Source organism: Apaloderma vittatum, unplaced genomic scaffold (assembly GCF_000703405.1).
Source record: "Apaloderma vittatum isolate BGI_N311 unplaced genomic scaffold, ASM70340v1 scaffold12784, whole genome shotgun sequence".
In the NCBI taxonomy this organism is placed as follows: Eukaryota; Metazoa; Chordata; class Aves; order Trogoniformes; family Trogonidae; genus Apaloderma; species Apaloderma vittatum.
The window spans coordinates 1-18,483 of NW_009712208.1; the positions used below are offsets into that span (position 1 = coordinate 1).

General features: G+C 40.1%; 1 protein-coding gene across 1 annotated transcript; it reads left to right on the top strand.

Moving 5' to 3' along the window:
* Window positions 1-206: 206 nt before the first annotated feature.
* On the top strand, window positions 207-17,570 carry LOC104269760 (centromere protein F-like; the record flags this gene model as incomplete). Its single annotated transcript, XM_009867903.1, has 6 exons — window positions 207-280; window positions 905-1,103; window positions 1,806-2,002; window positions 4,300-4,415; window positions 7,488-7,612; window positions 17,448-17,570. Coding segments are annotated over exons 1-6 (834 nt in total), but the record flags the coding sequence as incomplete, so codon positions are not given.
* Window positions 17,571-18,483: the final 913 nt, after the last annotated feature.

Genomic DNA, 18,483 nt, shown 5'->3' on the forward strand with positions numbered 1-18,483 from the left:
GATGCCGCCCGGTGCCACGGTTATGTTGCCAGCAAGCGCCGTTAGCAGGGCCCCGGCTTTCCCCCGAGGGCTGTGGGGTGCGGAGGGAGGTGTCTGCCTTCAGCCCGGTGTCCGCCTTCGGCCCGGTGTCCTCCGTGTCCCTCGGGCAGGCGGCAAAGCGGGGGAGCCGGTCCCCGAGCCCAGGGTCAGGCCCAGTGAGATTCGTGATGGCCCCGGGACCCCCCAGTCTTGTGCGATCTCCATCTGTCCTTCACTGCCCCCTGGTTGTGGTTATTTTGAGGTAATTCCCCTCTCAAAAATTATCTCTGAGCCGTCCGGTTGTCTCGAGAAAACAAGCCCAAGCTACAGCCTCTAAAGGAGGAGTCGTTACAAAAAATAAAATCGCATGAGCTTGTCAAACTTGTTTTTACAGGCGAAGTGTCGTACAGCTGTTCCTGCCAGCAGAGAGCACTCTCAGTGCCTTGAGCTCAGCCGTATTGGTTTGGAAAACGTCTGTAAAGAAGCATAACTGCTACCTAAGACAAAGCTGTGGGTTTTCACAAGGCTTTTGGTTGAAAAGCCGCAGAAATAACGCAGCTGTAATTGATAATGGCATTCTGCAATGTGAACATGAAAATAAGATCCGGAGAGAAACTTTCTGAAATACAGCGGTCAAACGCAATTATAGGAATATAAGTCCTGTTGTTGTTAAGAAATTGATAAGTTTTAAAATCTCAGCTGGATGGAAGTGTGACAAAATAGGACCTAATATTAAAAGTTGCTGCTTGGTATACAGAATGGGGAGTCTGCACTGTTGTGAAATACTGTGTTCTACTCACTGTTAAGCTTAAAAATGCAGTTTATTTAAAAGGAAAGCTTATTTAACATATTTCAAGATGTAATTGTAGTTGTCTTTGTGTTTCAGACATAGTATTATCCATTCTGTGTTAAACAAGAATCCTGTCAATATGAGCTGGGCTGTGGAGGAATGGAAAGAAGGGCTCTCCCCCAGAGTCCTTCAGAAGATTCAGGAGCTGGAAAGTCAAGTAGACAAGCTTAAAGAGGAGCGTCAGCAAAGTCAATTCCAGTTAGAGTCTTTGGAGGCAGCTTTCCAGAAACAGAAGGTAATGTAGGTACTGTGGTCATTTCCCTAAAATGCCATTCGCTGTGCCACACACAACTGTTATGGGGTGAGTTAGGGTTTCGTTTCCTCCCACTGACTGCTTATTTTCATCTGCTTGTCTTTATCTTACTTCATCCTCCTCATAATCTCTCTTCTGTTTAGCTCACATTGACTTTTAATAGAATTCCTACCTCTTATCCACATCTGCCCATCTCCAGATATATGTTTACTTCCAGACTTTCATACATCTCTCTGTGATTAGGGAAATAAACTATCAAGACTTTTAACAGGTATAATAACAATGGCTAGGCCTGTTTTATATAATAGAGCTACACAACTGACAGCCTCTTACTGTTTCACCTGGCCTGCCAATACCTTTTGTCTTCTAATTAACTTATGTAATTCTATGGTTTTTTCCTTGTGGAGACTCTATTTTGGGATTTTTTTTTTTTACGGCTGTAATTATACACCTCATCTGACTGTACCATATCAGCCCTCTAGTCAGGAAACCAGAGACTCTCTTGGTCAGAGTCCTGTTTTGTAGTATTCGAATACACCTCAGAGACAACCTTAGTAAGTTTGGGTTGGTTTTTTTTACATACTAGGAAGAAAATAACATCATGTGAACTTTGTGTTATTGAAATAACGATCGCACAAAAGAAAGGACTGGAGACATTTTTTAAATGCTCTATATTCCATGTAGATTGAAAATGAAAAAAATGAAGCTGCAACACTAAAAAGAGAAAACCAGAGCTTGATAGAATTGTGTGATAATCTTGAGAAAGCAAAGCAGAAAATTTCACATGATCTTCGAGTAAAAGAATCTCAAGCTAACATTCAGTCATGGCAGCTGAATTCCAGCAAGAAAGACATCAAAAGGCTAGAACAAGAACTGAAAAGGTGAGGACTTGTATGCCTCTACCCCATGAACAGCAGATATTTTCTCATGTTTTGCTCATTTAATGAGTCCTTCATGGTCTCTTAGTTTCTCTTCATCTTATATTTCATTCAGATTTTGTGACCAAAATCTCAAAACATTTTACCGTTTTTACATATGCACATGGACATATGGACTTCTACACAAATCTGTGGGCCCCTTGAAGCAGTTAGCACATACGGTTCCTATTTAATTTGGGAAAATTCCTTGATGTCATGTGGAAGGGGAGCTATTCGTTCTGTGACTTTTGAAAAAAAGCTCCTATTTAATTTAGGAAAATTCCTTGATGTCATGTGGAAGGAGAGCTATTCGTTCTGTGACTTTTGAAAAAAAAAAAAAAGCTACCACAACTGAGACCCTTGGCAAAAGTAACCTGAAAAGAGTTTGCAAGGAAATTGCATGGACAAGTCAGTCTGTAAGATCAAGTCTACTGATAAAACATGACTGCTGGAAGAAGGAGGCACGAACATCTAATAGAGTGGAAGAGAAACCTGTTGAAAGCCATAGTTCTGTGACTAAGTCACTGAATCTAGTTGCTTTGGTAAAAAGAAGTGCCTAATTCGTAACACCTCAACTTGTAAACGCCATTATTTCGGAGATAGTGTGTGTATGCTGTATGTAGAGGTTGAATGCAATTCGTACAATGAAAGAAGCTTCCGTAATGCAAACATCTAAAATCCTACGTCTGAGGGGGCTATGCAAATGAAACAGTTGCCTGCAGTGAAGGGAGTGTTTTGTTAAACTTGCCCTCGTACTAGAGGCACCGTCCATTCTTGAATAAAAGTATTCTTGAAAGTTTGTGTACACAAATAAGGCTGAGCATCTTGCTTATGCAATAAGCTGTTTTAGCAGTAATGTGGAATTACTGTCAAATATGGGTGAATCTATAATAACAGGTTTCTTAAAAAAACAAGCCAACAATACAAACCGTTTTTTTTTTCTTTATATGTGTTTTTTTTTGCCATGGCCTGAAGTATGTCTACTTCCTTTAACATCTCTGTGGTACGCTTCATGCTTATCCCAATAGAATCAAATAAAAAGGAAGCTATGTTGGTCTTCCTGGGGTTTTTTATTTATTTTTTATTTGTTTTTTCCCTTTACCTTCCTCTCTTTGGGAAAACTAAGTATTTAACTGCTGTGGGAAGATTCTAAATTTCAGCAAAATGATTTATGCCATGGAGATACACCAGTTTTGTGTAAGGAGTTGCTGAGATCTGTCAGAGCAGACTCTAGTGAAATTCATCAGGGTTGATAGAACCACACTCATATTTTCTGTATCTGCTATCAAATGTTGGGTCAGAGAGGTTAAGGCTGTGTGTTCCACTTAACCATTCACAAAATGAAGTTCAGTTTATTGAATTCTTTCCACTGTATTACTTTGCATAGCTGTCCCCTACAAAATACCATTGGCTACTGCATGTTGTTTGATCTTGATTATCTCTTTTGGTTTTGTGTTTGATTCTGTTTTGGTTTGCTGATAACCAACCATTTACCACTTCATATCAACTGACAGTTCACTGAGAGAGGAGTTCTTGGTATTGCGTAGTGAAAGGTAGGGGGAAACGGAAAGGCAAGTTCTGGAGTCACTAATGTGATGGGCTGCAGCCTGGGACTGTTATATCAAGCTGTATTTACTGGCCAGGATGGAAGTTGCTGTATAACCTCCAAACTAGCTACCTCACTTCATTAACTGAGATTTTAACTCTTCATGCTCACAGAAGCCACTGGAGTGGGTAGTAGGCTATGGTGTTCTGGGTAGCAAGGTAAATGGTACACAAAAAATATGCTCTTGGGTGGAGGATACTCCCTTCCGTTTTCTTGAAGTAGGGATAGGTTTCTCAAAGTGAGCAGTATCAGAATATGAAAGTGTGTTTCCTACCATAAAGGTACTTACTGAAGGCTAGGAGTTTTATATTGTCAGTATTTGAAGTGATTTGTGTGTTTTCAGCTGGCCTACAGCTTCATAAGTTGAGATCTTAAGCACTTCTAACTGATTTTCATTTCTTTGGGTTTGTTTGGTTTTGTTTCTTAACTTTGACTCGTGTCATTGATTAGATATGTTGAAACTCTAAATAAAATATGTTATTCACGTTTCTGTATCAAAATACCTAAGATTTTTCAGTGAATGTATCTTGACTTGACCTTTAAACTAAGTTCTTGGAACCATGTAATTGATTTGTGTATTTCAAGCTCTTAAAAAATAGTTCAATAACTTTTAGTTTCCATATTAATTTCTGCTGCTGCTTTTTTTCCTCAACAGATACAAATCTGAGCTTGAGAGAAGTCAGCAAACATTGATTGCAGGAGACTTATCATTCAGTGGCACTCCACAAAAAAATTCTACTGTTCCTTTAACACCAGCTCAAAGTCATAATGGTAAATGATTTTTTAATTCATCTAGCACAGGTAATTAACTGTCAGTTTTCTTGAAAGGCGGAGCAATATATTGAACATTACGCTTGTACTGAGTTGCCTAGTCCCTAATAAGTAGCTTATTATGAGAGTGTGTAATTAATAGCACGATAGGTTCAAAGTTTAAAAATTCCATTTTTTGAGTCTATATTTTTAAACGTGAAGCAAGGGAAGTTTACACAAACAATGTAAAAATAGCCCAAGAGAGGGGGGGTTGATGTTAGGGAAGATGCCACCATCATCAGGGGAGACACCACCACGGACCGCCTCTGACTCTCAGGATCGCACGATGGGCCAAGCCTCGCTTCCACCTGCTCGGGACACCTTTGGCTAATGTCTGAACACTCAGCCTCACCAAGTGCTGCCCCTGGATGCTTAAGAAATCTTTACAGAGCTGGTCGTCATCTAATACATCTGTAACTTTTGCACATGCTTTGCAGACAATATCACTGACAATCAAAACAAATTTGCATATCTGTTGTTTCAGTAAATTGTATTTGATTCTGATCTGGCCGTGTGAATCCCTGCTGACCCTTTATCCACAGAGTTTGGCCGTGAGAGTATCTCGCCACCCTCATTAACTTTTTTTGCATTCACTGCCACTGCAGAGCTTCCATGTGTCAAATTAAAGTATGTCATCCTCAGCAGAAGTGTTATTGATACTGGATTTGATGAAGTACTGACCTAGGTAAGTCATTAAGACGAATTTTTCTTGTCTATCTATATACTAGAAAAAAATAGACTTTAATTTCCTACCTGGTGTCTTGTTCCAAACTGGACTCAGTCGAGCTACAATGATTCCAGAGGTGAAATTAAGACATAGACGAGGTCAATGTTGTGTTTTCTTTTGAGTATTTATTCTTCAAGTGTAGAGAGGGGGCAGGGGGAAAGGATAGGGGGAGAAAGAGAAAGACAAAAGAGGAAGAAGAAACCAATACCACCACGGAGTCCAGCATCGTCCTGCAGGTCCACCATTGGTGGGGGAGTATTCCGATTAGGTGCTGGTGTGCACTTCTTTTGTTCCCATTGTCCCCACATTTTCTCCACCTTTTCACGGGAACTAGGTGTGATAAATCTCCTCCTCTTGCCGCCTGCGCGCTGCCCTCTGGTGGTCTCTGGTGGTCGTGGGCCGGGGTCTTCTGGAGAAAGGCTTGTACTCTTCCTCGCTGTGTACTTTTCCCCTTTAGCTCAAAAATGTTGAGAAATGCAGAAAGTTGGTTAATTCCTACAGCAGCAGTTTGTTGTGATAAGCCTGGTGGTTCTGAACTAGGCGTCTTTGCAATGTCGAGACAACCCTCTCTTTCTTTGAGTCCCACGTTCCACCCCCTGGCTCAGCATTGCTCCGTGGCAGCAGAAGTTAGAAGCAAGATGACAGAGAGAGATGAGAGAGCGAGAGAGGGAGAAAAGGGAATAGGGAGGAAAGAGGATGTTACTCTTACCTGTTTCGTTCCACCTGAAGACACGGTGGTTACAGATTGCATATTTGTCACCACATGTTGGATCAGTTGAGTTAGACATGGAGTAGTACATTGTAGCCAATCTACATAGTACATAGAACAAAATGTGGTTACTGAAGATTATAACTCTGTTGTTATCCTCTTCTGGCTTGAAAGGAAAGGAATCTTCCACCACACTTCAGCACGAGGGCAACACGAAACAACAAAAGTAACAACACAGAAGCAACATAAACCCCCCCCCAACACACAAAAGTGTGACATAACAAGACATCAGGGATTAGAATCGCTAACTCAATCAGAATAAATTCAATCAGACTAGAATGAGATATTGCACAGAATATATAACCTGGGCTTATCAGAATAGACTAGAACTAGAATAGGTACCTTTTTAGCCTAACTTTGCATAGCTTGTGCTGCATCTTACGGTCAGGTGACCAGACTAGAAAATTTAAAAGAATGCCTTTAGACTTATGGGTGGGCTTGCTCTGAGCTCTTTGGTCCGAGGAGCGGAGGTTCTCCCTGAGAATCCCTCGGTGCTGGCTGGAGGTCCCGCGATCCCATGGATCCATCGAGGTTCAGGAGCATTTTCTCATCTAGGGTGCCAAAATGATACCGAAAATATCGGTCAAAGGAGCGTTCTAAGACTCAGTTTTGGAGTTTTAGAGAACAGGCATTCTTTATTGTAGCAGTGGACGTGGAGGGAGTGGGAATAATTCCTCCTGGCATCTATATCATTATCTAGAGTAAGTAAAGCTTACATTATTGTAATACATACATACTCACATTATTTCCCCCAAATTTCCCACACAGTGTACACCCTCGTGTGCATGCGCTACCATATACATTGGTGGTCTGCAAGACTTCTTGACGATCATCTTCTTGGCTTGCCCTGCCTGAATTCTCCCTTGCGTATGCGTACTGTGGGTAATTGCGGATGGTTCAGCTCCTCTTCACCATCCGGCCCCGAACTGGTTGGAGTGAGTTTTAATTGCCACACACTTCAGCGTTACAAGAGGGTTTCCATTTTGGGTCTCTAGACACGCAGCAACTAGTATTGATGACTGTATAAACTCCTCCTTGTGAGGCTATGTTTAATCAATTGACAGAGCCCAATATTACTGATAATTTACAAAACCATAAGGCAGGAGTCAGGCCCAAACTGCACACGTGCTTTGTGTTGGGGGTGTGGAATCCTATTTTCTTGCTGCATAAACAGACCCTCACTCCTGTGGCAAAGCAACATCCACTATGACCAGCCTGCCACTGGAGAAAAAGCCTAAGATGGACACCGAGATGGTAGATAGTTATGTTTGTGTCGCTTTGACCACAGCAACTTCGTTTGCATTGGTTGTTCTTGTTTGTTTACTGTGGCGTTGTCACAATGATTTTGGGGATTTTTGTAGGAGGCGATCTTGTTTGTGTTGTTTTGGCAGGCCACAACCTTCTTCTGATCCTAACCCCGCAGTGTTAGAAACACGTGTGTAAACCTGGCCGGGGATGTGTTTCAGTTTTGTCCATGTCAATGGTTAATGCTGTGAATGTTATAGTCAAATATTGTGAAGACTGTTCATGTTAACAGCTAGTAGAGTTACAGTTAGGCGTGTTCACTGTTTTAATCATAAAACTCTGTCGGGAAAGATGATGCAAGGACACCTGCGAGAAGAAAACCCTTTCAAGGAGAGGACTGCTCACATCGAAGAAAAAGTACGACATCAAAGGACTGTGTTGAAGAAAATGGACGACACCAAAGAATTGCCTGCACTGCAAGAAAATGGAAGACACCGCCATTGGAGTTCAAAACAAAAAGAACATTTGGACATTGTTGTTGGCATTTGTTAGTTGATGTTGGTTTTTGTGTTGTGTGTCAGTAATTCCTAAACTGTTTGACCGGTGTTGTTTTACCTTAATTCAGTCCAAGGTTATGCTGGTTGTAGGTCCTAACAGGAGGGAGGCTGTCCTAAATGGCTCCTGAAGTTAAAGATCTGTAGAATACTAATACAAATTTAGTAATAACAATAACAATTTTGGGGTGATGGCTTTCTCTTTTTTATCTCTGCAAGTGAGTCAGTGTTCGCATCGATCTTCATATTCAGTCCCTTTATTCATATTCATATTATTCATATTCATATTCAGTCACTTTATTCATTCTACTTTAATGCTTGAGTGCAGCCTGTAGGAGGCATGATATGCCCAGGCTACAGATAGCACCTCACTTAGTTGTTTCACAGTCGGGGTTCATCGTCTGATAAAATTGCTGAAGATACACCAAATCAAATAATTTCCTTCATCATTTTTGACTATTTCTCGTGCCTTGTTGCTGCAACAAGGGAAAGCATTCAAAACAGAATAGGTAGCCCCCATATGGGCTGGAAATGCAATTTCTTTGTTTCTTAGGTTGGCTTTACCCAGAGGCTCTGCCAGAATAGATTCCTTTGGTCCTCCCTAGTACGGTAAGGGATTTGCCAGACCTCCTTTTCTTTTAGCCCTGTCCCCTGGTTTTGTTAGTTACCTGGGCTTATTGCAGCTGCGTTGCTGCAGTTTGGGTTGTGTTTTTTTTTTCCTTCTCACTTCCCTTCTTGTTACTTTAAACTGTATGCGCTATGCTAATGAACCGAGATACTGCCTTCCAGACATTCCATAGCCTTCGCTTCCCATCCAGGGTCTTCCGTATATACGCCTGCTACATCTTGGCAAGCCTTTAAATTTGATACCGAAAGCAGCCCCTTCACCTAAGCTGGTCCCAAACCCTTCTAGTGCCTGTCTGAGAGGGCTTGTAAACTTTGCCTTCACCAGGACTCTCTGTCCTTTGTTCTGCCTGTCCCCTATTCGCACCCGCTTGCACCCCCTGCGGCCGCTGCTCCTTCTTCCTGCAGAAAGGATCTAGACAGGGCACTTCACTCCCTTTTGCTTTGCACCAGCACAACATTAACTGCAACATTGTATCCTAAGCTCAAGTTCTCTCACTGAGTTGTTCCTGAAGCCACTCTATCAAAATGGGCAGTGAATAAATCCCTCGTTGCGGCTGAGCGCCCCTGCCTGCCCCCTCCTCCACAGCAACAGCCAGGCTAGCTCCTAAACGGCACAAGGAACGGCTTTCCCTTTCCAGCCTTCTTCTTTGATTGCTTTTGCAAAGCCAAGGATACGATCTACTATGCTCTGCAAGCTGTATCAATTTTTTCTGTCTCAGTGTTGCCCACGAATCAACGGGCAGGCACCGCAAGTTTCCAGAAACAAAAGTGCTCCCGACAAATTACAGTTGCAACCTTCCCTGTGAGTGACAACAAACCAAACGAACAGAACCCACACCCAAAGGCCAACACAAACCAGACACACAAAGCAAAACAAACGACAAAAGTGCTCGATTTCAGGGTGCATCTGGGGCATACTTTGCCGAGAGGTCACGCTTCGAGCAGTTTGGTCATGGTTCAAACAACCCACAGTTGGGCAATACGCGTCCCAGGGGGGTACCCTTATAACAGTTTCACCTTGCCTAAAGAAAAGTCACAAATCAGGAATTGCCCCACTGGCCTGGGGAGGTGCCACTTAAAACAGTTTCAAACAACTCCATGTCAAACAAAGTGTGTGTGTGTGTGTGGAGGGGACAACAGAGGAAGTGGGGAGGGGGGCAGGGGAAGATAGAGAAAGGCAAAAGAAGAAGAAGAAGAAGAAGCCAATATCGTCAGGGAGTCAAGCGGCATCCCGTAGGTCCATCATTGGTGGGAGAATATTGCGACTAGGTGCTGGTCTGCACTTCTTTTATTTCCATCGTTCCCGCCTTTTCACCACCTTTTCCCGGGAACCGGGAGTGAAAAATCTCCTCCTCTTGCCGCATGCGCGCTGCCATCCAGTGGTCTCTGGTGGTTGTGGGCCAGGGTCTTCCGGATGAAGGCTTGTAGTCTTCCTCGCTGTGTACTTTCCCCCTTTAGCTCCAAAACGCTGAGCTGGCTGAGCTGGTGCCTACAATGCCGGTTGAGACCAGGCAGCCAGGTGGCTGCTCTCTTCCTGAGAAAGGATTTGCTGTTTCATTCATTACCTGGATGCTCATGAGCAGTCCCTGTTCTCCAGACTCCTTTGTCAGAGTGTGTCAGTTCCCGGCTGAAGTGTCGCTGTGGCTGCCAGGCTTCACCCTATTCCCTGGCAGAAGGTTGCCGAAGGGGGCCTGTCCCAGGCCGGGTCCAGGCCTGGCAGGGCAGGCCTGGCAGGTGTTAGTGGGTGCTGCTGCTGCAGAGAGCTGGTGAATTCCTGGAGCAGCAGTTTGTTGTGATCAGCCTGGTGCTTCGGGCGTCTTGGCCAGGCTGAGACAATCGTTTCTTTGTGCGAGTCCCACAGGTGGTCACAGGGCTGTTGTAGGGGATGCAGGTGGAGCCGAAGAGCTGCTCTTGCTGGTTTTTGTAGTGCCTCTCTGCCTCTGTGCTCCGAGGGAAGAGCAGGACTAAAGGGCGGGAAGCTGCTGCTCTGGCCTCTTTTCTGTCTCCAGGAGGTTTGCTCTGCCCTTTTTGTGACGTGACGTGATGTGACCCCATTGCATTTGAGAATGTTAAGCATTATTTCTAAGAAAGTTAATGCTGAATGAACTTAGAAAATGGAGTTGAAAACTAGTGAAATATATTCTATATCACTTAAAGGATAATTTTTAAAAAAAGGATTTAATCTGTGTGTACTGCCATTCAGAAGTCATCTTGGAGAGTCTGTAAAAGTGAGCATAAATGAATAGGAAAGGTAAGAAGGACATTAAAAGGAGAACATATCCTTCAAAAATGAGAAGTCTTGTGTAAGCAAGGACGAGAGAAAACAATGTCACTTTTGCCAAATTATATATGATAGCATAATAAAGTAGCCTTGAAAAGATTGAGAAATAACTCCCCTAGCAAATAAAAACCAGTAAATTTTTCAAACACATAAGTAGTAGGAACTGTAATAAGGAATCTCTGAGGCCAATAGAAGACTAATATGTGAAAGTTCTCAAGGAAAAAAGGGTCACTGCAGAAAAGATGAAATAATTTTTTTTTTATTTACTATTTGAAGTCTTAAAGTGTTTTCTGCATTAAACCCTTGCTTTACTGAGGTTGAATCTGTCGCACAGCCTCCAATTGAAAAATCAGAAGTAGTCTTAAAATGGATTTATAACAGGAATAGTAATTAAAAATATCACCATACATGGGTAATATTTACCTGTGAATTAATAGGGTGCTGCAATGTGGGACTGCTGAATCACTGTGTTTTGCAACTTGTTTCATTCTTCCCTTGACTCTGGAAGGTGACAAGTATGGTGCCATTTTTGAAATAAGCTTGCAGTGCTGATTTCCGGAAATGTTTAGTCGGGCCAACTTTTTGGTTTAGGCAACTTGTTAAAAGTCCAAACCATATGTGTATATATATATATATGCATACATGAGTATGCTTTATTTGTAAAGGGAAATCATGCCTCACATTTTTAGAGTTTTGGGGGTTTTTAAATAATAAATCAGGGGATGTGTGTTAAGTATGACTCAGTATAATGTCAGATATCCACAAAACACTGAAAAAATAAAATAATTTTGAGAAGGTGGAGTTCTTGTGAATTTGAAGATTGAGGGTAGTGGCAATAAATGGTTGGTTTTTACAGCTGGGGAATGATCAACAGTGGAGCCTGAAAAGGACTGGTAACGTGAACTATGCCATTCATTAGTGATCTGAAAAATAATTTAATAATTTGGTTGAAGGACATATAGTATTTTATAATACTAAATAATTGCAATAATCAAGTAACATTCAGAGCAAAAAAAAAAAAAAGTGAAAAAGTGCACCTGGAAAACATCTGAACAATGAATACCTGGTACAGTCAGGCTCCAGATTTAATGACATGATTCCAGGAAGTAATTCAGCAATTATTGTGGCTAGTTCTCTGAAAAATTCAATATTGTAGTCAGCAAGAAGAAGAATTTTTTAGGAATTAAGAGGTAATGAGAAAATAGTCTTTGCCCACATATGGCCAGATGGCTCTCACATCTTGAGTATTCCTTGGAAATTCCGTTCATTTTGGTTGAACTGAGGAATCACACTGAGTATTACCTGGTTTATGACTTTGATTTTAAAGAAATAATTCAAATGAGAAGAATTTGAAAATTCAGTTAAAAATACAATAGGGACTTTACCGTTTGAGAGGTTGTATTTTTAAGTTAAGGAGAAAAAAAACCCTGGTTTTTTGGTTCTGTTTTTAATTTTTTTTTTCTTGTAGGAAGAGGCTGAAAGCTGGTACCTGGCTTATTTCTTATTGCATTTTAGAGATATTCTGTGTATATAAGTTTAAATACGCAAGACGGTTCTCAATTTACCTGTGTTTGTCCAGAAGAACTAAATGTGGGTCAGATGCCAAATATGTTAGACTTCTGTATTTCTTGCAGCTTACTTGTGTCAGCACTTGCCTCTAAATTGTAGGCTTTGATTTTGAAAACTGTAGGAGGTAAATGATGGGATGTCTCTTGAAAAAGACAAATATCTGGATATGTTACTAACAAAGACACACAGATTGAGCTACTTTTTTTTTTTTTGAGATCCTGGTTTGTGTTTGGCTAAAGTTATTTAGTTTATGTAGTATAAAAATAATCATATGAATCAGTAGTTTGAAAGGTGGATGACATGGTGTTATAAAAATGTGAAAGAACCATAACTTATTATCCACTTATTATTAATAAATTAATTATTATGTGTTGGATATAGAGCTCTGTAAATGTAGACCCTTTTTTTTTCTTGGACACAGAAAATAAATCATCCTCATTGTCAAAGCTCTTTGAGTCACAGGGAGATTGCTCATTATCAAGCTTCCTCATCTGTGTTTTCATGGCAACAAGAAAAGACACAATCTAGAAATCAAATACCTGCAAGGGGAAGTTCTGCAACAACCTCTTTTCCATGGGGAAAACCCCCCAAATTCTAGTATAACATCAGAGAAAAATGAGTTTGACAGTAGCTTTGCTCAGAATTCTAATTCTTCACTTGTGAACCAGCTACGAGCACAGAACCAAGGTATCTGATATATTTCTTTAAAACCCAGAGGCAGTCTCCTATATGATTTCATGAAAGCTGATGTGTGTGTGTGTGTATAGAAGTATTGAAATTAGTGCTTTACCAGGAAAAGAGAAAGATACCTGTTGTTGCCTTTGGCAGCTGGCCCAGATGGCTGCTGCTGTGTGTATTTTCAATGATCAGCCAGTACACAGAGATTATCCACGAGCTGTTGTATCTTTTTTTATAAGGAGTGTGAGGGAAGGGAGGGGTTTGTATTTCTGGAGTGGGTACGGGACGTAATATGACAGGGAAATGGCCTTCTCCGATAATTCCATTGCTCACAGAACAAGTCTCTTAAAACAGAGGATTTCATTACATCTCACTGTTAATTCAGTTATGTTGTTTCCTTAGTTTTGTATGATTCTTAAGAGTTATGGCTGAATAATGCTTGTGTTAAAAAGTCATTGATTGAACACGCTTAATGCATAACTGCGTTGGTCCAAAATGGATGTTACTGGAAGCACGGAATGGAGTATGATGCAAAAAGCACAATGAAAAAGCAAGATATGATCTTGTATTGCACAATTGACATGAAAAAGAATACCTGTTCTTAGTATATGATAGTTGGAAGAGAGCAAATATTTGGCTTGCCGTGAATTTGGTGAACATTTATTTAACCCTACTCTTTGGACCAGAGTTTCCACTAACTGTTTCTTGTAATACTGTTTTACAAGTTCCTGTGCTCCCTAAACTTTATTTAAACACTTTGATGTAAAACTTCAATCTAGGTGGCATTTCCAGCTTGGAAGTCATATGAATTCGGCATCTGCAAGACAGGGTTTGTTTGAGTCTTTTTTTAACAAAAAGAGTTACCAGATAATAGTAACTCTGGATAACATTCCCTGTAGTTGGCTAATGTTTTCTACTGTGAAATTATATTGTGATTTGGAAGGTAAAAATCTTACTGATAGATATTGTGACAGTATGACTTGGTTTTGCTTTTTATGTACGCTTTGGGACAGGAAAAATATTAAAATATAAAATACTGTATTTACAGATGCCCATAGCTGAAAAGCATTTTGGAAGCAAAGGCTCACAGTTGCCCCAACCAAATGTTTGCAGTTGACATCCTTTCTTTTAAAAATAAAAGAAAATGAAAATAGCTGTCAACTGGTATGTTTCCAGTGTTTGAAAAATGACAACAAAAGACTACAATCAAACAAAAACAAACCAGCAGAGGAATAATTTGTTCTTGATCTCACGTGTTTTGCTGTGTTCTCTTATATTATGACGTAGAAGTTATTGATTTAGAGTCTGTAAAGAAGGAGGTGAGTAGCGCGCCCATATCCGAAAAATAAATTCACGCGTATAGTTAAATTAAATTTATTTACAGGATATAAGCTCCTCCTAATTTAAAGGTTTGATATCGGTTGAGAAAAAAAATCAAGCTCACGCACTAGCCCTTGACAAAAGAATGATAATCTGGATTATCATACACTCACTTCAATCAAGCCAGGGGTTCCCTTTCTCGTCTTGATTCTTCTCACTAAGGTACCATAAAAGGGGGGTTCCCGTTCTCCCTTTTAACTTTACCAGGGGGTACCTTTACCAGGTGGGGGTTCCCATTCTCACCTGGTCGACCTTGCCTAGGGATCCCCTAGACCAAGGGGGAGACTTTACGACCTCCTCAAGCCACTGCCACGAGGTAACTCCAACATGGCCGCTGCAAGAGCCCCCTTTTAAGACTAGTAAATGATGACTGTGGTCAGTCATAGCCATCTCGGCTTGTCATTGGCTGCTGGCCAACTTCCTGGGTGTAACCGAGGCCTGACCAGCTCAGGTTCCATAGACTAGCCCAGGTCGCAGATTCCCTGAAATCTGCCTAGCAACAGCTTAGCTGGGGGGAGGAAATATCTACCACAGAGTCAACCATCTTTCAGTCTTGATTAAGTCATTGACGTAGTAGCAGGAGAGTGTTGAAACTTTTGTTTTAGCTTACTGAACATTTTACAGCATGTCTGCCAGTGTGAGGAGCCTGGATTGTTATCAAACATACTAAATATTTTAGAATGTGTAGATACTTGGAAATTTGAGTACCTGGAAGATGTACCTTTCAAAGCAGAAAGTATCCCTAATCTTTTCTATTTTTAAAATTCAGAGTTAAATTCCACTGTTAAAGACCTAAACAACTGCAAGCTCAAGAAAAAGTGAAGAAATCCTACATGAATAAACATCAAGAGACTGAACTGCAGCTGGACAGAATGAAGTTGGAACTAACAGAGAAGGATAAAGTTCTGAACAAAACCAGAGATAAGCTGACTCAAATGAGAACACAACGTGATCAAGCTACCACACAGGTGAAATGTTGCACCACGTGTCTTCTGATTGTCCTTATAATTCATTCCTGATACAAATGTGTGACAGTTTTCAACTGTTCTAGTAACAACTAAGGTTCTTGGATAAGTTTCTTGAGCATTTGCTGAGGATCAAGTTTTGAGAAGTATATTATATTTTGGCATGCATTTCCTGTAAAAATCATAGAATCATAGAATGACCTAGGCTGGAAGGGACCTTAGAGATCATTTTAATCCAGCCTCCCTGCCACCAGGGATGCCACCTCTTGATTAGATTAAATACTTCTAAGCAGTTCCCATTTTCTGGAAGGTTCTTATACCACCTGAAGAAATATTTTTCATCCTCAGGCAAGATTGACTGGAATTCTGAAAAATGTTTTCTGATTAAGTTGCATAGAGCAACAGTGGCATCTGGTGGCAAATTCTGATCTTAAATAGACTCTGTTGTGCAATGTTGGCCAAAAATCACTCTGTTGATTATACTACAGAATGTTATGAGGTTCATAGTCTTTGGATTGCAAATTACCTGTGTAAAATAAAATTAGGTAAAAATGCCATGCAAGATTGAGAATGTATATGGTTTCTGAATGGGGTTTCGTGACTTAATCCTAATGAGTTTGGATTCATAGTAAAAACCCAATAGGATACTATGATTTGCTGAGTTAAGAATTTAGAGAGTGTATTTAAATAAATACGTATAAAAATGTGAAGTGATTCTGATTTTTGCTCCTAATCATGTGAAGAAGAGAATGCCAGTGTTTAAAATAATTTAATTCAAACTGCAAAGTAAGTTCTTACTGCAAGTAAGAAGAGTTTTCTCTTTTTCTTTATTAATTGCTGAGAATTTATATGGTACTAGCTAAACTTACACGGTAAGTTATGTAAATGCTAGAACAATTGTAGTAGAATAAATCAGTCTTTTTATATGAATACATACAAAATTAAATTAAATGTAACTCACATTTTTAACACTTTGATAAATAAATTATTATAGGTTCAAATGTTGAAGCAAAAATTCAAAAGATTGTTAGAAGAACTGAATTGCCAAAGGCAAAATGCTGAGGGCGCTCATCAGTCTTTACAACAGAAAATAAAGGCAAAGGAAAAGGAATACCAAGAAGTAAGGCAAGAAGAAGTTTTTAACTCCCTGAGCTGTTTTTCCACAAAATCAGATGAATGTCAGGGCTTGTGTAAAGAGGAACATCAATACGAAAGGGGTCTTCCACTGTTTTGTCAGCAACTAGCTATTGGAACATATTAGTTGTCACAAAATCATAATTTTAAGGAAGTTAGAAAGCAGTACAGGCTTTGAAGAGTGGATGACAAGAAAAGTGGAATGTTTAAAAGCCTCAAAAAACCCCTTGTCAGCAGCCATAAAGCGTCAGAGCTAACTGAATTTCTAAAAAGGGCCACAGGTTTTTGAAAGTTGTATTGAAAAGCCCCATTAGCAGCAAGGCTGAACAGAAACAGCATTTCTGAAACTGACAACAGCTTTTTGCAGGCTTGTTTTATTTTAGTAATGTAGCCATGGGAATACATTCAGATAAATGTTTTTAGTGGAGCTTTCTTTATATGCACATTCTTTTGTATACATTTACTGAAAAGATTGATTTCATAGAGAGAAAAATAGGTGCCTTTTAGTTCTTTCTCCAAGAAAGCTGATTTATTACCTAATGATCTCAGAACAAATTTTTTTCTTTTTTTCTTTTTTTTGACCTGATAACGGCATTTCCTTTGTTTTTAATCCGGAACATTATAGGACTGTTTTGAAAGAGCTAAATCCTCTTCACTTTTTATAAAATCTGTGTCAATGGAGCAATAAGTGCACTTATCCTAACTTTCTCATTCTCATAGCTTAGCAAAAAAGGCTATTACATTCCCAACCTCACTTGTACCCTACAGATATCATTGTATCCTACAGATACCATTGTGGTGATGTAGCTGCAAATTGGATGTTTTAATCCAATTTCAGAAAGAAATATATGTATTTTAGAGACGTACCATCTTTCTGGTCAGAGGCAAGGGAGGGGAAAAGCAATAAGAAGCTGTTTTCTAAATCACAGTAAAGCCCACCTTAGGTTCAAGGTGAGATAAAATAGTGTAGTTTGATTTTGTAATGGAATGTTGGAGTTCAAGAATGGCAGTTTAAAAGAAGCAAGTGCCTGTGTATACAATGTTGATTTTTAACATTCTTACAGGTAATGGCAGCAAAACAACGCTTGGAACACGACACCAGTGATCTCGCCCAGAAGCTGTGCAGAGCAGAGCAGGCTTTATTAGCAGCCCAGACTAAGGAAACCGATTTGACAAGAAGCTTTGAGGTAACCAATGCAGAGGAGTAATTGATCAAATTAATAGCCTAACTTGGCAATGTGTGAACACTGATACTGTTGAGCATTTACTCACATAGTGCATTTTCCCATAAGCAATCATTAAACGCTTTTATGGATTATCTTAGTCATGTATCTTAGTTGTAACACAAAAAGAGATCTTTATGAATGCTGTGCAGATTAATGCAATTTGTGGAATTAGCTGCAAAATCAGAATTCATTGCTGTAATGCTGCTGATAGGATTCTAATTCATGTTGATTTTATCTTTTGTCCAAAGTAGGTTTTGGTTTCAAGAGATTTTTGCTTTTGGTCCTGAAATAAAAATATACCAATGCTTGTCTGATTTTAAAAGTAAATTCTAGAACCATTGACTCCTGCTTTGATGCACACTGCCAAACTCGCTGATTTTATACATGAACTTATTATATCCTCTTTAAAAAAAAAAAAGAGAAAAATCATTTTTCTTAGAAGAAATACAGTCCAACAAATACATACTGTTGTAAAAATTTCCTCCAAATGAAGATAAATTCAGAGCAGTCTTTGGATGATGCTATGCTACCTCATATTCACACATGCAGAAGTCTTCACTTTGATGTCTCCTTTGTCTTTTCAGTTTTGCTTTGGTGGCAGTTAGAGTAGGTAGACTTAAAATTGTTACAGTTATGCCACTAGATACCTCTCAATGCAAATTTATTAGGAGCAGTCAGCATGGCTTTGCTAAGGGGAAGTCATGCTTGACCAACCTGATAGCCTTTTATGAAGACATAACCAGGTGGATGGATGGTGGCCATGCAGTGAATGTGGTCTATCTGGATTTCAGTAAGGCATTTGACACCATCTCCCACAGCATCCTCATAGGCAAAATGAGGAATTGTGGTCTGGATGATCAAGTAGTGAGGTGGG